The sequence below is a fragment of the Acomys russatus genome, chromosome 32, assembly GCF_903995435.1.
Source record: "Acomys russatus chromosome 32, mAcoRus1.1, whole genome shotgun sequence".
NCBI classification, from domain to species: domain Eukaryota; kingdom Metazoa; phylum Chordata; class Mammalia; order Rodentia; family Muridae; genus Acomys; species Acomys russatus.
Window position 1 is genome coordinate 37,118,965 of NC_067168.1, and position 23,283 is coordinate 37,142,247.

General features: G+C 44.3%; 1 protein-coding gene across 1 annotated transcript in view; it reads left to right on the plus strand.

The window, feature by feature from the left end:
• Positions 1–760: 760 nt before the first annotated feature.
• Positions 761–23,283, plus strand: part of Trank1 (tetratricopeptide repeat and ankyrin repeat containing 1) — a 78,311-nt gene continuing 55,788 nt past the window's right edge. Inside the window, exon 1 of the mRNA XM_051140105.1 lies at positions 761–1,170. Coding sequence (XP_050996062.1) covers positions 761–1,170 — 410 coding nt within the window. The remainder of the gene's footprint in view (positions 1,171–23,283) is intronic.

A 23,283-nucleotide genomic window follows, 5' to 3' on the forward strand; every position in this document is an offset into this window, starting at 1 on the left:
ATGGGGGGGTGGGGGAAGCCAAGCATCAGTCAGTATCTTAAAAATACCAGGTAACGGGGTTGTGGGGTGAGGCATTAGAGGGACCGCCTTTGTGCCTGGGACCCTCTAACACTGCAGTCTAACGGCCCAGCTATAGGCAATGGGGTGCCACCGAAGGACTTTAAGGGGGAATGGTGCCACACGTTTGGGGGGCATTAGAATGGGAGAAGAACAGAAGGAGGAGGCTGCTAGTAGGGAGGTGTGCTGGGAAGGACCGAGGTGTTCCCTGGGTCTCGGTTCCTCCGCCTCCCCCGGGCTCTTGTCTTCCGCCCTTCGACGCACCCCCGGGCGCTGTCCCAAGGAGGCCCGTGAGCCACCGGGCGGCGGCGTGCAGCGGCCGCGCCCTCTGATTGGGTCGGGAGCGCCCCCTCCCCCTCCCCCCGAGGGTGGGAACTTGATTCCTGTCCCCTCAGTCGCCAGGACCACCCGGTGGGGGGCGAGTGCGCATCCCGGTTTCCGAGAGTTTCGGAGCGACCGCACCGCGCCCTCGGGACTCCGTGGCCCTTCTGCCAGGTGCCTGGACGGCTCCTGCCCGCGTGACAGAAATCCTGCATGACGGAGGCGACGAGCCTGGCGTAGCTCCGTGCTTCGCTGCCCGGTCCGCTCCCGACCTCCGGGGACCGCGCGTCGGGCGCGCGGTGAGTGCGACGTCGTCGTCGGCGTCTGAGGGGACGACGCGGGCGGCCCCGACGGAAGCGCGCCACCCCGTGCGTGCTGAGCGATGGCTTCCACGACCGCCGGCCGCCGCTGGCCTCCGAGGAGACGCTGCTCGCGACGGGGCCCCATGCCGCGGCCCCGCGCTCCTGGCTCGAAGCTCCCGGCCCCGGAGGTCGGGCCTCCACGCCCGGGGCCTCTCCCGCGCGGCGGTGCGGGACGCGACCCGATCCTCGGAGCAAAGGCGACACCTTCTTCTCCCGCCGCTCGGCGACACGTGACGGCTCTCGGGGCCCCGCAGCCGCGTGGGAGCGCGGACTCGGCCTGCGCTGCGCTTCCCCAGCCTGTCCCGCACGAGCCGCTGGAAGCAGCCTCCCGCCTCGCCCCGGGCCCGGAACGCAGGGCCTCCTTGTCACCTGCGCGCGTGCCGAGGAGGCGGCGGCGGCCCCGGACCGTGTGGGGCCCACGCGCGGCAAGGTGCGTAGCTGATGTGTGTGTGTGTGTTGGGGGGGGGGTACCTGGGCTTTGCGGGCCGCGAGTTCCCGAGGTCCCCGCGGGGTCGTCCACCCGGGACCGCGGCCTGGCGCGGGGAGGTCGCGCGCGCGGCGACACGGCCGGGGCGGCGCGGCCCAGCGGAGCTTTCCCTGCGGGGACCACCCCCCCCCGGGTGGGGTAGTAGTAGTAGGGGGGGTGGCGGCTTCGGGCCGCACCGCGGCGGACGCGCCTCGCGGCACAGCCTGGCTCGAGGTGTGCGGCCGCGGGGCAGCGGGAGCAGCGGGAGCAGCGGGCTATCGGCGGGGAGCGCGGGGCGCGGGCTGACCCCTTAGGGGGAGGCCTCTGCCCTCCATCCCCGCGGCCTCCGCGGCCCACTCTCCGCGGCCGACCCGAGTCGCGGGGCGGTTTGCGCAGAAGCGCGGGGCTCAGCCCGCTGCTTGGCCGGGCATTGCCTAGCTCATTATCCCGCCCCATCCCGCACTCTTGCCCTCGGGGAGCGGGCAGGAGTGGGGGTGCGGGGGGCTCTGCGCGCTTGTAACGGGCCTGCTGGGGACTTGCTGGTCCGCCACCTCTGCTCCCTGCTGGGGGCGTTTCTCAGAGGCAAGCAAGCTGGGGTGCTGCTGCTGCCTAGGGACAGTTCTTAGGGAGATATGCAACTTGGGGGAAAAAAATAGAAAAATTTAAAAAGAAGGAAGAGAGGGGCCTGTGAAATCTGCAAGCGGCGGCGCGGGGCGGGAAACCTGCTTCAGCTCAACAGTCCTAATCGCCGCCTCTTTAGCTGGGGGGTGGGGGAGGGTGAGCTGGGACCGGGAGACCCTGCGCCCCTTACACCAGTATTTATCTCCTGCTGTTTTCAGCTTTTCGTGTGGCAGACATCTTTTTTTGATTTTGAGGAAAGGCTATTACCCTGCTGGCACGGTCTTTTGTTGAACAACCAGTTTTGGTGCTTTCTAGAAAGTACCTTATTGTAGAGGGATCAGACTTTTGTTTTAACTGTTTTTCTACCAGGTCTATTTTGTAGGATTGCGGGGTGATTTCCTTTTTTGTGTGTGTGTCTTAAAAATTTTGTTTAAGAAAATCTGTACCAAACGATGGGTTTCATGATGACATACTTGCGTCCCCCTTGCTTGTCTCTGCTCCCCTCAGAGCACCCCCCGTGTTTCACATATTCATATACAGAGAAATCTAGATTGTACATAAAAGAAAATAGTTTCATCTCAGTGGTTCATGAGAATTTTTAGTGTACACAGGGGCTTTAGAGATTTTTTTTTTAAAGATTTATTTATGTACTTATTATGTATACAGTGTTCTGCCTGCATGTACACCTGCAGGCCAGAAGAGGGCACCAGATCTCCTTATAGATGGTTGGGAGCCACCATGTGGTTTCTGGAAATTGAATTCATACCCTTTGGAAGAGCAGACAGTACTCTTAAGCCTCAGAACCATCTCTCCAGCCCGGGTTTAAGAGTTTTTATACAGCCGTCCAGTGGTGGCGTACACCTTTAATCCCAGCACTCGGGAGGCAGAGGCAGGTGGATCTCTGTGAATTCGAGGTCAGCCTGGTCTACAAAGTGAGTCCAGGACAGCCGAGGCTACACGGAGAAACCCTGTCTGGAAAAACCAAATAGAAAAAAGAAGAAGAAAAGTGTGTGTGTTTTAAATTTAGATTGTACATATGTGTCTGGCTAATTTTGTTTTACTTAGTCCCAAATTCCATTCAGTTTCATACAAGTGATGTAGTGTGATTCTCAGTGGATGAGGAGAACTCAATTTGTGTATATATACCACATTTTCTTTATTCACATCTCTTGATGAGTGTCGAGGCTGATTCTGTATCTTGGACACTGCAGCAATAAAAATGAATGTGCAAGCATCTGGATCATATGGTAGTTCTCTTTTTAGTTTTTTGAGAAACGTCCACAGTCCACACTGATTTCTGCTATGGCTGCACCACCAGTTTACACGGACACCGCTAACCCCACCCACATCTTTACCAGTTTTCGTTGTCAAGTATTTCTTTACTGGAGTGAAATGGAATATCAATGTAGTTTTAATTCGTGTTTTCCTGAAGGACAATGTCCAATTCATTTGCTCATTTGTTGATTGACTGGCGTGTATGTGTGTGTGTGTGTGTGTGTGTGTGTGTGTGTGTGTGTGTGTGTGTGTGTGTGTTTAATTTTTGGAGCTCTGGGAGCTAAAGAGATGACTCAGAGGTTAGCAGCACTTCTTTCTTGCTCTTGGACTTGGCTCAGGGTCTCTGACCCACATAGTGGCTCACAATGGCTCTAACTCCAGTTTCTGGGCCTCTGACTCCCTCTTCTGGTCTTTTTGGGCACTGGTCACACATGCAATGCAATTCACATATATAGACAAAACACTCATACACATCAACTTGATTTTGGCGTTCTCTACTAGATATTTCTAGTATAAATTAATTATTATTTATTTTCATTCGTATAGTTGATGAAGATTTTCTCCCAGTCCGTAGGTTTTCACTCTTCTGATAATTTCTTTGGCTGTGCAGATGCATTTCAATTTCATTCAATCCTATCTGTTAATAATGCAATTATTTCTTCAGTTATTGGAGCTCATTTCAGAAACTCTTTGCCTTGCAGAGTGCCAAAGCTTATATTAGCCTGTTAGTGAGATAGTTTGAATTGATTTTTTTTTAACATGGTGAGAGAAGGAGATCTAGTTACATAGGTCTGCATGGGAATACACACGCACACATACACACACACACACACACACACATACACACACGCACACACACACGCACACACACACATACACACACATACACATACATACACACACGCACACACACATACACATACACATGCACACACACACGCACACACACATACACACATACACACACGCACACACACGCACACACACACACGCACGCACACACACACACGCGCACACACACACGCACACACACATACACATACACACACACGCACACACACATACACACACGCACACACATACACACACATATGCAGATACACACACACACACACACACACAGTTTTCTCAGCACCATTTGTGGAACTTTGGTTTCAATGTACATGTTTGCCAGAAATTAGGTGGCAGCAGCTGTGTCTTGATAATGAGTCCTCTGTTGTAATCAGCTGGTCTGTGTGCTGTTTTGGGGCTAGTCCCCTATTATTTTTGAGCCACATAGTTTGATGGTATTTATGTCATTGCTCATTCTGCTACCAGTTTGCTCTGGCTTTTCAGGGTCTTTTGTGCTTCCATATCAATGTTTAGACGTTTTGTTATTTCTTTGAAGCGTGTTTGGACCTTTATTGGGATCGCATTGAATCTGTAGATTGCTTTCAGTAGTATAGCAATATCCGCTCTTCCGCCAATCTGTGGTCATGCGCTGTCTTTCCATCTGCTAGTATTTTCTTGTGTTTCAAAATATTCATTATAAAGATCTTTTACCTCCTTGGTTAGGTTTATTCTTATTTTTATTTTATTTAGTTTTGAAGCATTGTGAATTGACCCCCCCCCCCTTAAAAAACCCTCTGGTTTATTTTTTCTTTTCTTTTTTTCCCACCATTGTTATGTAGAAAAGCTACTGAGTTTGTCTGTTGATTTTGTGTCCTACTTTGCTGAGAGTATTTATCAGGTATAAGAGTGTCAGTAATCAGGTATAAGAGTGCTCTGGTAGAAAATTTCAAGTATAGAATGACGTTGCTTGCAAATAGGAATATTATGATTCTTCATACCCATTTGTAACTCTTTTCTTACCACTGTAGCTAAGAATTTACACACTATGAACGAGAGTAGAGAGAATGGGTGACCTTTTCTCATTTCAGATTTCAGAGAAATTGTTCTCAAGTTCCCCTCACTTAGTATATTATAATAGCTTTTATTGTATGCTTCATCTATTTTTACAGGGCTTTTAAACATAAATGGATGTTGAGCTTTAAAGTATTTTCTGCATTGTTGAGGCAATCATATGATTTCTGGTGTTAAGATTATCGGCTGTATCACACTTACTGGTTTGTGTATGTTGAACCATCCTTGCATTTTGGGGATATAACCAACTTGATCATTTTTTTAATGTGTTGATTCAGTTTGCAAACATTTTATTGAGAAAGTATGCATCTATGTTTGTCAGGGAAATTGGTGCATAATCTTCTTTGTGTTTTTATTTATTTTTGGCATCAGAGAAATACTAGCTTCATAGAATAAGTTTGGGAGTGTTCCTTCCCTTTTTATTTTATGGAGCATTGGTGTATTAGCTCCCCTTCCCCACTTTTGTTTTTTGAGACAGTTTCTCTATGTAGTCCTGGCTGTCCTAGAACTGGCTTTGTAGACCAGGCTGGCCTCAAACTCACAGAGATCTGCCTGCCTCTGTCTTCCGAGCAATGGGATTAAAGGTGTGTGCCACCGTGCCCAGCTGGTGTAGTAGCCCTTTAAAGGTTTGGGGGAAATTCGGTGGTAAATCAGTCTTGGATTTCTCTTTTTTTCACAAGACTCTTTATTACTATTTAAACCTCAGGGATCACTATGGGTCTCTTACAATTGCTTATGTCCTCTTCATCTCACCTTGGTAAGTCATCTGTCTGTCCCCAGGATTTATCCATTTTGTCTAGATTTTTAAGTCTTTTGGAGCTGAAAAATTTAAAGCATTCCCTAATGATCTTCTGGATTTTAATGGTATCTATTGTAAAATATGCCTTTTCATCTCTAATTTTATTAATTTGAGTTATCTCTTTTGTGTCTGTTAGTATTTGTCATATGAAATTGAAGCACCAATGTTTGTGGCTTGCCATACGCACAATTGTTCAGTCATCTTGATAGACTGTCTCCTCCTAACGCTATTGTTTATCTCTTAGACCAATTTTGTCTTGCAGGCTGCTTTATCTGATATGGGAACACTCACACTGGCTTGTTTGTGGCTTCTATTTACTGAGTATATTGAATGTGCTGTGAGTTCTCGGACATTGTGGTCAGGCTTATATAGTTTTTCTCTCACTCTCGGAATACTGCATTACATAGACCTTGTCTTCCATCTCTGATATTCTTCATCTTTTCATTTTGGTCTGTTTGTGCCTTTTAAAAGACTTATTTTTATTTATTTTAATTTTATGGGTATGAGTATTTTGTTTGCATGTATGTGTGTCCATCACGTGCCTGGTGCCCACGAGGCCACCAGATGCCTTTGGACTGGAGTTACAGATGGTTCTGAGCCGCCATGTAGATGCTGGGAAGAGAACATGGCCACTCTGAAAGAACAGTAAATGCTCTTAACCCCGAGCCATTTCAAGCCCCACCTTTTTTTTTTTTTTTAAACATTTTTTTTTTTTTTCAAAATCTGTTTCATTTCTGAGTTTCCCATGCTTGCTGCTTTCTTTCCCATGTTACTGATTGGTTGGGTTCTTGAGCCTGAGTGGCTTTTAGGTCTTTAAATCCTCTAGAAGAGATAAGATGGGTGAGTGTGTGTGACATTCTCTTTCAGAATTGGGGTTCACTCCCAGGACTATGGGAGTCTATGTCTTTTTTTTTTTTTTTTTAAACCAAAGCCTGCTGCACAGAGCTACATTCCCAAGCTACAGGCTTAGATGAGCCTAAAATGGAATGAATAAAGAGCATCATAGAGTAATATTCTTTTAAAATGATACTTATATTTTATTTTTTAAAAAGCTGGTTATAGCTCGCTAACAGGACCACAGCCGTTTCATGATGAAGGCATTGCCAGATAGTCGTGGGCATCTGAGATTGGATACCTGTTCTCCTAACTTCCCAACCCATGGTGAGCAGGCCTTGTTTCTGTGGAATGCCTAAACTTCCTTTGCTGGTTGGCTCTTTTTTCTGTGGTTGCTATCAAAGACCCATTTCCATGGTCAGTGCCCTTTTGTTATTTTACCTTTGCTTCTTGGGATGAAAGTCCTCTTAGCTATGAAAATAAGAGTCTGCAGGTGTTCTATTTGAGGGCAGCAGAGAGATTCTGAGGACACTTAAGAACTGAAGTGGAGGTTGGAGGTTGGCTTCTGGCTCTGGTTGTTATTTTTTTCCACATTTCCAAAAATCTATTTGATAATTTTGAAACATGTGCATATGAACCTAATTTTCCAACACAATACTGTATTATGAGCTATATCATACATAAAATTTATTTTTATAGTTGTTGTGTGTATATGCACTTTTATACTATAGATACTTAAATTCATTTTTTTTGCTGGCCATTGTTTTTAATAGCTGTGAGAAACAAGATACCCTTTACTTTTCCAGGTGGGGAAGCGGAGCTGATAAGTCAGTGCTTTGGGGCTGGGAAGATGGCCCAGTAGTTAAGAGCACTGACTGTTCTTCCAGAAGACCCAGGTTCAGTTTCCAGCACCCACATGGCAGCTCACAATTGTCTGTAACTCCAGTTCCAGGAATCCGACTCCACCACGCAGACATATGCTGGCAAAACATCAATGCACATAAAATAAAAATAAATACTTTTTAAAAAAGAAAAGTCAGTGCTTTATCTTCAAAACAACCACTTTTCCAGCAGGCTTCCCTAAGAATGCAGAATGTTACAAGAAATATTTACATGCAAGAATGGTGAAAACGCACATGCACATGTACACGCGCACGTGCGCGCGCACACGCCCACGCCCACACCCACACGCTTAGCAAAGAAAACACTTTTAAGTTACAACTAGAGATCAGTAGGGGAGACAAAGCTGGAAAAACCATTGACTGAAAAAAGAACACTGAAACTAGAGAAACAAGTACTTCTGTAATTGAGAAATGTCGCTATGTTGAAACCAAGAATCGTGTCCTTTTTATGGTAATAGCACTTGACCATTTTTCTTGACCAGACATTTTTCTTGACCTTAAAGCACATAAAACAAACATGGCCTTGTTTTCTTCTTTTGTTAAAAATCTGTAAGGGTAAATTATCTTTATATGTGATGCCCTGGGCTTAGTTTGCTTGAATTCGCTCCATCCTTTTCTGCTTAACTGAACTACATGAACAGGTGAGATGGTGGGACTGTGTGTCTTTTGTGTTCAAGGCAAATCTGTGTTTATCAGTGTCAGTTTTGAAGGTCAAGTACCATTTGTGTAGAATCTTGGTTTGCTCAGCGTTGGGTCTCCCTGTCCTTAAGGGCAGCAAGCTGACAGGGTTCTCGGCTGAGAAACAAGGAGGGTAGTTGGGAGGAAACAAGAACGAGGACGCACATCACAGCAAATGCAAGCTTCCTGGCCATCTTGATTCAGCAGTTCTGTCTAATAGGATGAACTCCGCCTTCGTGTTCCAGGCAAGTGGCCTGTGCCACTTGTCATATAAGCAAAAACTAGGAACCAAATCCTTATATAAAAAGGTTGGCTCTCATTTTGTGAGGGTATGTGTGTGGTCCACAGGTGCCATAGCACAGGAGTGAAGGTCAGAGGATTAACTTGCTGGAGCCGGTTCTCTTTCTCCACCATGTGAATGGGTCTTGGGAGTAAAACTCAGGTGTCAGGCTTGGTGGCAAGTGTCTTTACCCACTGAACCCATCTCAATGACCCCAAGAAGTGATGCACAAAATCACACTTTATTCAGAAAGCAAGCAGTCTGGGGAGACAATGGGTCACCACCCCGCAGGTTTGGAAGGGAAGGAAACAAACGCTTCCAGTCATTCCAAGGATAGTCGTACGCTTTGGCCAGGCCTTTGGCCATGTTTCTGAGATTTTGTGTTCCCTCACTATCCTTGTGTAGCAGGAGAGGATTTACATGGATGAAATCTAGATCGAAAGCTGTGTTTGTGTTGGGCTACAAGTGGATTCTTTCCCACAGAAGGCAGTGCAAGCATGGTATAACAGACTGTGAAGTGAGCCTGTCACTTTGGTCACCCTTGGACCAGCTCTTTCTTTGTCCATCAGCACCACCCTTCTGGGAGGGCACACACTTTCCTAATTTCTAGAGCCTATTTAAGCCTGAGCACACTGACCAGGTACTAAGTGTGGCCCCTGGACTTTCTCTCCAATTACTCCTTTTTACCTGTTTTAAACTTATCCTTGTCTTTTTTTGTTTTGAATCAGTTCTGATCCCCAGAGATACCCACAGCTATGGGTTTAGCTAGTAAAGGTATACATTGATAAGCTTTGCTAATGGCGATAGAACAGACATAATGCTGGGCAGACCTGTGAGGATAGATGGGTAGAGATGGGAGGAAGCACTCAGATTGTAGCTCCTCAGTCCTCCCAGGAAGAAAAGCAGGAAGACAGTTTTGAGCTGTATCTGGATAGAGGAAGATAGGATGAGAGGTATCAGGAAGGAGAGAGGAAGATTCTAGATTAAAGGACCAGCTGTTTTTTTGAAGAGTATTGGTCAACATAAGGGTTTATACTATAAGCATCAATACTAATAGTTTGTCCTATGCCAGCCAGTATGTAAACTATGGGATCTGGAAATCAGCAAGCTGTGAACATACCTTGTAGCCTGGCCCATGTCTAAGTTTGTTTGTCTTGTAACATGTATGGGTGCACATTTCAATTTTATTGGGTTGTTTTTTGAGGAATTTTATTTAACTTTGAAATTCACTCTTTATGTTTTTCTAGTCACCATCACCCTTTGTATGCCTTGCCTTGCCAAGGGATTGTGAGCACAGATTTTTAGTTCAGACTTGAGCTTGTCCTTTTCAAGGAGGATTCCTTCCTGTGTAAGCCTGTTTCCTGACTTGCCAAATTGGAATAACTGTATGTTTCCTTTATTGACTATTTTCAGTCATATTACCCAGAAAATGGCTGCGAAGGGTTTTGAGTGGGGCTGTCAGGTAGGAAGCATGCAGCACCTCCCCCTCTGGTCATGCAGCTGCTTTGGAGCACTTCATAAAAGTAGTGAGCAGAAAAACTGCCAGTCTGGGGTACATTCAGAGGATTTGTGGGCTGTAGAAGTTGGAGACCAGCCATTGTTCATTAAGCCTTTTCTGTGATTCAGTGGATATATTTAGCAAGGTGGCACATTCACTTCCTAAAGCAGCAATAATGAGTTACCACAAATTGAGGGTCTAAACAGAAGCTTAGTCTCCTACAGTTCAGGAACATTGTCCCCATCACCTAGACCTCTTTGTTAATGACGACCATTGGTTTGAGTAGTTTCTTTCTCCCTGCTCCCCTCTGAAACAGGATTTCTCTGTGTAGCCCTGGCTGCCCTGGAATTTACCCCGGAGACCAGGCTGGCTTCAAATTCCGAAAGATGTGCCTGCCTCTGCCTCCTGAGTGCTGGGACTAAAGGCGTGTGCCACCCCCTGCTCAGCTTTAGTTTCCTTATTTTATGTTTAACTGTGTATATATGTGTGCGTCTCTGTGTGGCTATGTGCATGTTAGTGCAGTGCCTGTGGGAGTCAGAACAGTGTGTCAGATCCCCTGTAGCTGGAGTTTTAGGCTGCTGTGAGCCTCCCAGTCTGGGTGTTCAGGAATGCACCCAGGTCCTCTGGAAGAGCAGAATGGTCTCTCTACACTGGATCAGCCTCTCGAGCCCCATTTTGTTATTTCTTTAATGTCCCTATGGGGCCACACACACACACTCGCCCCCTTAACCCCTCTCACTTGCTCTCAAGCTGCTCTAGGAATCGCCCTCCTGTTTGCTTTATTCACTGTCACGGCATGTTTGGACAGTTTATACACTTTATATGGACTCACCTCTTATTTTTAAATATCTTAGTATTGTTCTGCTTTAAGATGTACCACACTTTACCTAAATTTCTCTCTTGAACTTTTGCATTTGAGTGGCTTTTGCTTTTACAGAGAATCATACAGTGAATAAAGCACATTTGAAGAACAAGTTCCCAACAACTGAAAGCTGTGCACCGAGTTTGAACGTGGAATGTTTGTGACATATGTTTTATCTGTCCACTAGTGTAGGTGAGAGTGACTGCTTCGAGTTCCTGCTGCCTCGAGGTCCCTGCCATGATGAACTACATGATATAAACTGCAGGCCAAAAGAAACCCTGGCTTTTGCCAGCAACTGCTCTGTAGGTTTTTAAACAGGATCCTTGTTGGGCATTTGCTCAGGCTCCAGATCGAAGCTGTATGCGTGCATCACTTAGAGGTTGACAGGTTTCTTCCTAGAACATTGACGAAAGTCTAAAATTTGTACTCACATCTACTCACTGCTTCTTTAAAGATGGGACAACCATGTGGTAAAGTCACTGACCGAAGTGCACTGATTGAATGGACTTGGCAAATGCGTACAGCTGTGTGGCTAACCACTTTTCCTCTAGAAAGCTCACTCAGCTTTATCTAACCTCGGCCACTTGGTTGGCACAATTTGTTCCTCATGGCCATAGACCTAAGCTTCCATGGTCTTTAGATCGTCTGGGGACCTACTTATTTCTTCTATTTAAAACTAATTAAAAATTGTGTGTGTATGAGTGTTGGTTTGTATGCATGTCTATGTTCAGTGCCATGGAGGCCAGAACAGGGCAGCACGTTTCCCAGGGATCTGAGTTACAGATGGTTGTGAGATTTCATGTGGGCTCTGGTGTGTTCTGGGAACTGAGTCTCGGTTCCCTGCAAGAGCAGACAGTGCTCTTAACCACTGAGGCATGTCTCCTGGCCCTGGGAACCTATTTCCTATGATTCTTCACCCCCAAGGGCTACCAAAGCAGAGCCTGGCTTTTGAGGCTTGGAGTTGTCTGCAGCGCCTTTCCTGTCCTTTGGGATCTCTGCTACTGCAGCTACAGAGTTCTCTGCTTTTACAGACCCTGTGACTAGGTAAGGCTCATCTACATCCACAGCTCAATAGTTCCACCTTAAGGAGCACAAAAATAAATTTATAAAGTTTCCTTGGCTGTGTGATATACACAAGTGGTCTGGTGACTCAGGTGTGAACACTTTACTATTTGGCCTACCACAGAGTGGGAAGGGGAAATTTCTCTTCCAGGCTCTTTCAAGTCATGACTCATTCCTTTTCAGTTTACTTAAAAGCTACTTTTATCCACAGGCAAGATTTGATGTCATAAATTTATTTCTGGATAATCTGTGCTGTTCCATTCACATGCTTACTCTTTTACATGTTAGCACAATTCCAAAAAATGTAGGCAAGTTTCTTAAAAACATTTAAAAATCCTAAAGAATATTTTACCTTAATATTTCTTCCATTAAAAATATCTTGGCTATTCTGGCTTATTTATTTCTTAGGTGAACCTGAGAGATATTTCATTAATTTATTTATACATCTTGTCTTGCAAAAGTTAAGAAATCAGATTCTGGGCTGATAAGATGACTCAGTAGGTAAGGGCAAGTGTCAAGTGTGACGACCGGAACCTGATCCCTGAAGCACCTGGTGAAAAGGGAAAACCATGCCTTGCTTTTGCAAGTTGTTCTCTGACCTCCAGGTGTGTGCCTAAGTACAGGACTTCCCCTCCCACCGTAGATACATAAATGTAATTAAAAATTTAAATAAAACTTGTTGAAATATATTCATTAATAAAGACAGATATATCCAGGACAGCCAAGAAGACTACACCAAGGAAAAACTAAAAGAAAAAAAAAAAAAAAAAAAGGAAGACCTAACTATTTATTTATTTATTTATTTATTTATTTATTTACAGACAGGGTTTCTCTGTGTGACCGTGGATATCTTGGACTTGCTTTGTCAAGCAGGCTGGCCTCGACTTACAGCCATTTGCCTGTTTCTGCCTCCTGAATGCTGAGGCATGCACCATAAAATCTGGCTGGATCTGACATTTTATAATTGTGAATTTCCCCAGACAGAAATTCAGGTTATTTTTAAAAGTTAAGATTGATAGGTGACACACACCTTTAATCCTAGCACTGGGGAGGCAGAGACAAGTGGATTGCTGTGAGTTCGAGGCCAGCCTGGTCTCCAAAGCGAGTCCAGGACAGCCAAGGCTTCATAGAGAAACCCTGTCTTAAAAAACAAACAAACAAACAAACAAACAAACAGATTGATAGGTGAGTAAAGTTTATTTTATTTTTCCTATAAATCAGTATTGCAAACTCAGGATGTTTGTGGATATTTCATAAGGATTCTCTTATAAAAGCTCCTATAAGGCTGGGCGTTGTGGGGCATGCCTTTAATCCCAGCACTCGGGAGGCAGAGGCAGGTGGATCTCTGTGAGTTCAGCCTGGTCTACAGAGCAAGTCTAGGACAGCCAGGCCCTGTTACAAAGAGAAACCCATGTCTCAAAAAAACCTAAACAAAACAAAACTTATATAGGAATTACTATTTTTACTAAGTTCAGTATTTTCTTATTCTAGTTTGTATTTCTTTCGAAATCTGTTTCCTTAGGTTGGACAGATACAAGTTGTTTTAGTCCTGTGTTAATTTCCTCTTGTAAACATCAAGTCATGTAGCAGTGTCAAGTTAATCAGCCGCCCTAGGAGGCCTGCTTCTCCTTTCCTCACACAGTGAGCTGTTCGTTTGTAATCTGAACTTTAATGAAAGACATATTTTCAGGCACTGCTTAGTCAAGGGACAAGAGTGAGTCATTCTGAGGTGCGTCAAGTCTTAATCTGACTGTCAGGGGACGTTTACAATCTAAAAATTGACTGTCTTGAAAATTCTGTTCAGCAATAAGCCAAGTCCAGAACAAACCAGTAAAATGTTAGGCCTTTCTCCATCCCGTTCGAAAGCAAGCAAGCAAGCAAACGAACACCCAAATTGTTTCACGAAATCATGTCAGAACATTTTTTTCATGTTTGTTTTGCAGTGTTAACAGTGGTTTTATTGGATTGGATTTTGGCTTTTCCAGTTGTTCATCCTTAAAAGGGAATTAGGTATAAAGTACTTAGTAGTTTGGAGAAGCTCTGGAGTAGCAAACCCATTTCTGGTTGCAGTGCTCTAGGTACAAAGAGGGCATGCTCTAGGAGCTGTCGGCAGGTTTGCTCAGCACTACCTGTGACCCCCACAGTTTATCCCCAACTATGGTTCGGAAAGTTGCTCCAAGAGAACTTAGCCCGTGCTCACAGGTGTTGCTTGTTCTGCATTAAAGATTAGTCAGAAGAGAAAGCAGCAGGATGCTCACGGTGGCAGCGTGAATGTTGAGAGCGCAGAGAAATGTGCAGCCTTGCATGTTTTTCATACGTTGGTGGTACCTGGTATGGAGACTAATTTTCTGCTGAGTTAACACTATTTCGATGTTGCACCTGGGTGACAGTACTCCAGGACAGCACTCCCCAGTAGGACTTTTTGCTATGATGGAAACAGTTTAGAACCATTAAAAAAAAAAAAAAAAAAAAAAAAAAAAAAAAAAAAAAAAAAAGAACAGTAGTAGCCACTAGCCATGTGGCCATAGAGCATCTGAGATGTGCTTAGAGTGACTGGAGAGATGGCCCAAACATGAGGAGTGGTTGCTGCTCTGGCAGAGGACCTGGGTTGGATTCCTAGCAGCTCACACCTGTAACCAGGGAATCCAACACCCTTTTCTGATATTGGGCACCATGCACATACATACATGCAGGCAAATACTCATTACATATAAAAAGATACATCTTAAAAAAAAAAAAAAAAGAATGGGTGTTTTGATTGTGTTTTACCCAATTTGAATTAAATTGTCTGTATCTGTCTTTGGCTAGTGGTGCCATATTGGATAAGCTGCTCCTAGAACAGCTAGATAGATTAGCAGTAGTCAGACCAAAGCCACTGTGATGTTAACTCTAGGGCATGGCTGGGTAATAAGGACACAGGCTCATTTGGAGACACCTTGCTGTGGAACTGCGCTCCTGTAAAGCTTCTCTTTGAACACCTGCCATTATAGAGCCAGATACTGACTCCACCCACCCCCAATTCCTATTTCTCACCAGAGAGACACAGGAAGTCTACTTGGGGGACTTCGAGAAAGTGTTACTTATTTTCAAGTGTTGAGTGGTGACAAGAGCCGGGTAGCCCTTCTCAGCTCCTTCTTCCCGCCGTTAGGAGACACTCGAGTTTCAGGGACCTTTTCATCCTTGAGAAGACAAGCATGATGGCATACACAGAGCCAGTGTGTTCAAGATGGCGTCACAGAAAGAGAAGGCGGTGTGCTCTTCCAGTCCAACTTCTGAGAAAATTACCCCTCCTGGGTCTAATGCTGTCATACATTCTGGGGGCCAAGTGCGTCCTAACTGACGTGCACTCAAATACAAGCGCAGACCTTCTGCATTCCTCAGTTAACATTCCCACCAACCTCCTGTCATTTTTTGGGCTCTTTCCTCTTCCTTTGAGGTTTAACATTTTGCTTAGTGTAGAAGGGCATTTAGGACCACACACCTACGTATTTCAGTACCTAGGTTCATAGCCTTACATCCACATTGCCTGAACAATGAAGCCCAAGATAGTTTGTAGAAGGACATGCCCATATTTGAAATTGATGTCTAATTGAGTGGTAGAAAAAGTGACAAATCAAAGAAAGATTTGACAGAATAGGATCCACCCAACTCTCACCAGAAGAAAGAGGAAAGGGAAGCTACTTAAAGGGGCAATACAGAGAGAGAGAGAGAGAGAGAGAGAGAGAGAGAGAGAGAGAGAGAGAGAGAGAGAGAGAGAGAGAGAGAGAGAGACACGGGAGGCAGTTTTACCAGGAGAGCTTTACAGAGAGAGGTTGAATGCGAGAACAAGCCAGACACAGGTGAAGATAGAATGAACCAGAAAATGAGAAGGAGCCAGAAAATTAGAAAAGATTCTTGCCTCTGCCCAAGTGACTTGTGGGTGGTTTATGCAGAGGGCTGGAGGTATATATAGCTAAGCGGTGTATAGTCAAGGTGTGAACTCATTGACCAATCATTGTTTTCCCCCCTCTGGTCTCTTCCTGCATGGTAGTGTGATGTTGTCAGAAGGATGTGCAGCTTCCTTCAGGGAGACAAGTTTCTTCTCTGGTTGGCACCAGGCTTCAGGGTGAGACTCTTAGGGAAATTCTAATTTCTTGGGGACCATGTAGTCTTATAGGCAAAGGAAGGGACTTGTGTAACTCTTTAGAATATCTTCATTGCTGACAGGCCTTGTATACTCTGAGATCAACAGACACACTTCAAGTAGTTTTTAGAAGCATATTCAGTTTGTAAGACAAACTGAGTTACTTTTACTTCTCGTCACAGCCGTGTTATAGGAGTGATAGTGAGGGTCTGAGATGTCCAACCAGTTGTACTGGATTTTTCTATAATGTGAAGTGATTTGTAGGCAAAATGAAAATTAAAAATTTTTTTCCCTGTGGCAGATTTAAATTTCAGTGATTTGTCTTTGAAATGTGTTAAATACTTTGTCTTCTTATTTTAATATATAGCTTCGTTTCATCTGTGGAGGAAAAAGTGACCAAAAGTTGATGTAGTGCTGTACGTGTTAACCGAAGTTTTAAACCAAAGCTGTGTCCAAGCAGATAGCTCAAACCCCGAGCCACACATAAAACCAGAACAACAAGAAGCCAGGTTTCTCTAAGCGGAGCAAGAGGGCAGCTTCTGCTAGCTGAAAATTATTATTGTCCAGCCGTATTTTGGGGCTCTAGCCCTTCAACTGGCCTGTATGCAAAGGCCAGGTAACCCATGTGTTCCCTTAGAGCTGTCAAAAAGAACTGGTAAGATGTGCTGATCAGAAGCTGTCCCTAGAAGAAGGAAGTGTTACAAGGGGTGTGCTGAGTTTAGGAGTTGTGTGAGGGATTCAGAACAATTTCAACCTTCTTTTCCCTTCTGGACTAAGAACAATTTACTAAGAAAGGAATGTATGTCGGGCTTTAAAAGTACACTTGAAAGATTTCAGATTTGACTGAGAAGACCAGAAGAGCTCCCCTTTCTTTCTTCATCCCTAATTCCTCCCTTGTACATAAATTCACATGGCAGGGGACAGCTGAACTGTGAACATATGTGATGCCATGGTGGCCAAACTTCACTGAGAACTTTTCATTAGCACGGAACATTTTTTTGTGTGTTGAGACAGGCGTAATTAAATGCCAAGGGAATTCTAAGTCAGGGTATATGGGAACCAAAACCAAGCTAAGCAGGTTAACTGTCAGCAGGAGTGGTGGCTGAGTGAGAGAAGCTGGAGGTGTTCTCTAAGCTGTAGAAGTTGTGGAGCTTCCATCCAAAACTGACTCTCGGAGACAGACTAGGGCAGTGTGTAAAGACCATTGCTAGCACAGGTTGGTTAAAGGTCAATGGACCTGTCTCTGACCATGCATGAAAACGTGTGACATCACTATCTACCGAGCCTGTGGTTTGTGACATCTGTGATCCTGAGCTGAGTGATTCTAGCACTAACCAGGCTAACAGAAATCAGGCAATAGATGTTTCTTCAAAATGGAGTCTCTCATTTAACACAAGTTTCTCAGAGAGCAGAGTTCTGCTTGAGATCTTTGGGACCCTGAATTCACAGCTTTCTGGCTGGTTGGGAAGACATGGGCTAACACCTGTGTCTCTTGCATGGTACAGATCAGAGACTATGTCATTTTTGGCCACAAAGCCAAACTTTTAGGGCATAGGACAAGGTGAGAAGGTCACCACATCCAGTTCCATTGTTGTTTCAGAGACCCACAATAAAGTTCTGTCTAAATAGACACTGGCTTGATGCGAGTTGTGAGCCACAGAACTCCTAGTCTGCAAGGATAACCACAATAGGCTAGTTTAGAACTACTCCTGTGTTCTTTCCTATGGACACACTCTATGAAAAATGACACAGAAAGACCAAAGATTTCAAAGACTACCTCACAGAGGGAAAAGATCAACGCAGATTTCAGAGCAATCATAACCAAAATGTTGCTTTTGTCCAAAGAATTAGTTCACAAAATGTTTAAAAATAGTTTATTTATTTTTATGTATATGGGTGCTTTGTATGTATGTACGTCTGCACATAACATGTGTGCAGTGCCAGCAGAGGCCGGAAGGTGATAGACCCCCTGAAACTAGAGTTAAAGGCAGTTGTGAGCTGCCATGTGAGTGTTGACTCTTAGCCTTGAATCATCAATCCAGCCCAGAAATTTTTGTTTTATCAAATGATGATGATGATGATGATGATATTATTTCATAAAGAGCCAAAGAGTTCTATCTATCATCCTGGCCTTGGTGGTCCCATAGCAGAGGTTCAGGAAGTTGCCCAGTAAGAAACCTTTTGAAAGACTTTTGTCTGAGGTCCCAGTCTCTACTACAGTGGCCCAGGACAAACATTATCCCAGTCTCTTTCCCTTTGACATGATTCATGGAAATAATGCAGGGTTTGGAGCAGAACTGTCTTCAGCATTTACCCACACAGCACCTAGAGGTCCCTGTAGGTGTCTCTGAAAGCATTTCAAACTGTCATTGTACTTACTGGACTGTCATTGAACCAGAGAAACATCTGTGCTGGGATTCGGCTAAACTCTCACACTCTCCTTTTAATAGCATTTGTGGTGTGATTATCATGGTCACACATCATGAAATGTTGAAAATTCAGGAAAACCCAATCCCTACTTAATCTCAGTGGTGTGGTTGTTACCATTTTGTCATATTTTCAATACATTATCTATTGAAAATTTAATTTGTGATCATATGACTTTGCGCAGCCCATATTTTTCCTTTACATACTCACCCAGTCATTGAATGTTTTGTTTTATTATTTTCAAAATAGATGATGTGTGGGACTCTGTTGCATGGGTAATCTATAATTGGCTTAGATCTTTTACAAACCACAAAGCTTTTCCACTGTGGTGAACGTCCGTGAGGCTAGCTCCCTGTAAATAGTTCCCCGAAATTTGAAATCATTTTTGTCTCTTTTTTTGTCTAACCCAGACTGGCCTCAAGCTCACTCTCCCGCATTAGCGTGTAGGATGTTGGCGTTATAACAAACCACCACAGCTGGGTGGCTGGAGTCCCCAGCAACAGAACGGCTTTGTAAAGGACTCATGATGGCCGTCGTCAGTCATTCTGTGGGTTTTCATGCTCAAGTCTCGATAAATATTTGTTGGACAAATGGCTGGCAGTATTTGGAAGCAAAACATATCTCTATTTCTTTAAGTTAGTTCTTGACATTTTCTCATGTCCTCATTAGTCATTTCTGGATAAATGTAAGACACATAATTTGGAAATCACAGGAGAGTGTGGGTAGAGTTTGTGTTCTGACTTGTATAGGAGTCACAGGCCTCATTTTCAAGAAGTTGTACCTAAGGAGTGCAGTGGGGTTCAGAAATCTCCTTCCCAGCAGGGCTACTATATCTGCTCAGTTCTGCTCCTTCCTCCAACTCCTTGAGAAGACTCGAAATGATAAAGGCAATGAGAATTATTACATATCCAGGAATTGATTTGGCCAACAAGAAACTCAACAGACTTTATGTCCCCATAGGTACATGGCATGCATGGATGCCTGTACTGTTGTCATATCTAATACTCTCCCCACTGTTGAATGATTATTAATATTTAATATTGAATTATTATTTTAATAATATCAGCGGTTACTTCTTAACCAACTTTACACCTAAATAACCACACATAGAGACCAGGATCTATTTAATTAGTCTACAGCACAATGCTGCACAATAATTACTCCATCCTAAACCTCCATGCTAGTACAGTTTATTTCCATTCAGATTTGTCACATTATACTTGCTTTAAAACCATCTCCTAGGCCATGTTAATTTCTCTTGATGTTTCCTGGTCTCTCCTTATGGCTCCATTCTCTCCTTCCTTCTTTCTTTCCTCCCTTCACCCAGTCAGGGTGACCCACCCTATCCTGTTACTGCTCAGCGATGGCTAGTTTGTTTTTATTGACAACACAGAGACCAAATGGTGACGTGTTTACACAGACGTGAGACTGCACACACTTAGAGTCAACATCACAAGGCAGTGTCCAGATTGATCCAGGGAATGGGGTGGTGAAATCAACATTTGAATAAACAAGAGTAAACTGTACATAGTCCACAAGAACATTATGCCAACATTCCACCACTTTGCTTTTGTTGCGTACTGGAAGGGGCTTTTCTTTTGAACCCCACTTTCCTCCCATCACCTTGATAGTTTCTTCTTAAGGCTTTCTTAGGGGTCTCCTCTCCTGCCTTTGCTCAACATACTTGGATAGAGTCCATGTCGTGTAGCCAGGGCTGTCAGACCTTTTTCACCAACCTTTGAGACAAACCTGAGATAGTCATGTGTGTCCTTTCCATGTCTGGTGTGGTTCTTCCACAGCTGTTTAACTGGCCTTGTGTGCTAGGTCCTGGACCTGTAACAGTGAGCAGATGAGGCTGTGATGGGAAAGACGAAGTACTTTCTGGGGTATCAGCAACTTCTGGATCAAGTATTCTCAGGCTTGTTTTACAGAGTATTAAGAAGAAAGGGCTTGGAGAGACTGTGGCCCCATTTCCTAACCACTTACAGATGGGGTCTGTAGAATTACAGCACCCTTTCTTTCAGGATGTTATGCGGGGAAAGAAGGATCATCAACTGAATTTTATTTGTCTGGACATGCATAGGATCAAGGCCATAAATTTGGAATTGATCAGAGCTGAGTAAAAAGTGGACAGTGTCACCCACAGATCATTAGGCAAGTGACTTGAGCCTCCTTGAGCCTGCTTTCTCAAGTGAACCATGGGAACAGGACCTCCTCATGGACTGTGGTGACTTGTGAATGTGACTGTCTCAGTGCTCAACACCTGCCAGCTATACTGTCCTATGCGTGGAAGCAGCTACTAGCAGGTCTCTAACACAGAGTAAATGGAATGTTCTTGGCGCAAGGAAACTGAGAAAAGAAAGGTCTTCTCAGACATCCTGTCTTAGTAGGAGGTGTGACAGGGCGTGCTCTCTCAAGGTGGGTGGGGTTAGAATGAATAAACTGTGGAGTCCACAAAACAGCCTTGGAAGTGACATGGGCCTGGTAGCAAGCAGGAGAGCCAGCCTTCCACTTTCTACATGAGAGACCTAAATGTCTATGTTCATCTGTGGAAATAATCTGGCACCTGGGTTCTTAACACCATGAGCTTCTCTCTGCTCATCTGAAAGTATGATGAAGCCATCTAGATTCTTCTGCACTTACATACAATGTGGTGAGTATTCAGCTTTCCTAGCTTTTGTTTTCTTTTTGACTAAGCAAGCTTTTTATTGTTATGTTTTCTCCATGTTTCTTTTCTTTTTTTAAAAAAATATTTATTTATTTATCAGGTCTACAGTGTTTTGCCTGCATGTACACCTGCATGCCAGAAGAGGGTACCAGATCTCATTATAGATGGTTGTGAACCACCATGTGGTTGCTGGGTATTGAACTCGGGACCTTTGGAAGAACAAGCAGTGCTCTTAACCTCTGAGCCATCTCTCCAGCCCCCTTTTTCACATTTCTTATCACCTAGTTTCTGTTTCCTTTCTCATACCACTCCCTATTTATCCTCTAGTCATTGTTAGTACAGAGAGTCAAGGAATGGTATTGGAACAGGGAAATGGAAAATGAAACAGGAGTCTATTAGGAAACACAATGGAACTTCCCCTCCTATCTGGTTAAGGGATGAGAGTTCCTGGGGTGGCTGGACCCTAGGCCTCTTTCTTGTCATTGCTTTCATCTTGTTGAATTTCTCTGCCATTTACCCCTGGCCACAGGCATACCACAGGCGTTCTAGGGCTCATTGGATCTTTCTTCCTCCTCAGATTTGTAGTATTGTGTGACAGGTTTAGAGATTATTGAGAATGGCAAAGAGCCTTTATTTCTATAGTTATAGCTATCAATATAGTCTGAAGTATAACTCAAAACTGAGAAAATAATTATGAATGTATTAAAATATTGGGGGACTGTCTAGCGGAAGGAGGGGAACCAGCCACAATAAGATAGGGATAAGGGAGAAGGCAGTGGGAAGCAGAAGATCAAATAAGAACAAAGAATAGTGATACGTACATAGTATGGTGAAATCTATAGCTTGATAAAAGAATCTAAACTATTAACTATAGAAGTTCATTTCCCACAGAAATAAAAATAAAAACAGCATTGCGTTAAGGTATGAACACTAATTATATTTCTCAAAATAAACAATCTCATAAGAAATTTGCTTTTGCAAATCTTGCCTACTTCTATATATAATTTATAATGTAATTCTGGAAAGTTCCCTGTATGCATGAAAAGGTACCTGATGCCTCAGCATTATTGTATTGTAATATTAGTTTCTTGTTGCTCGACAAATAACTACATACTTAGTGGCTTAAGACTACAGATTGTTCTCTTCCGGTTCTGGAGGCCAGAAGTCTGGGTTTAGCAGGGCTGCTGCTTTGTTGGGTGGAGTGGGGAGAGCTCTTTGAAGAAGTGATATGTCCCTCCTACAGATAGGAGTCATCTGTAGTGGGGGTCGTCCTCATCCAAAGCCTTTTCTGTTTTGTGAGTGAGTTCCTGTGTTTGGCTTTTTTAAATGAATATTTTATTTATTATAATTTCATATTACACCCGGATTGTTATCCCCTCCCTCTTCTCTTCCCATCCCACCCTGCCTCCCTCTTATGCCTCTTCTCTTCCCCTAGACCTCTGATGGTCCTCCTACTCCAACTGTCTGGGGACAGCCTGTTAGGTCTCATCAGGGTAGCCTGTACCCCCTTCCTCTGTGTGCCTTCTAGGCCATCTTGCCAAGGGGCAGTGACCAAATCATGGGTATCAGAGTGAATGTCAGAGGTTCAGCTGCAGACAACCCCCCCCCAGGAGGGAGAATCGCGTTCCATCAGTTACATCTGAACAGAGGTCTTGGTTCTTTGCATGCATTGTTTTTGGCTAGGGGCTGGAGAGGTGGCTCAGAGGTTAAGAGCACGGGCTGCTCTCCCAGAGGTCCTGTATTTGACTTGTATTCCCTTCTCTCTTAATTTTCTGCTGTTGACCTCAGTGTCTCCTGTGTGTTCTGGGCTGTATCCCTTCACTTGGGAGGGTAGTTGGCAGTTATGAAGGCAGACATACGGGAGCTTGAGAGTGAGGACAGGAACAGAGACTTTTTTTGCTTTTATTTACAAGATTTAGATAATTTGTTTTTGCATAGTGACTTGCTATTTTCACACTTATAAAATGAAAAGGAATTGCTAAGTCTTGTTTTCTCCCTCCCTGTGTGTCTAACATTCCAGTGGCACTTGGGATTCCCCTAGATACTGTGGTGCATTTGGAACTTCTTTCTTCTTCCAGCTTGTTCTTAGCATTGCCCTTGTTGCCATATGTGCTCTGGGTGCAGCCATGCTTCCGAGGGCCCTTCT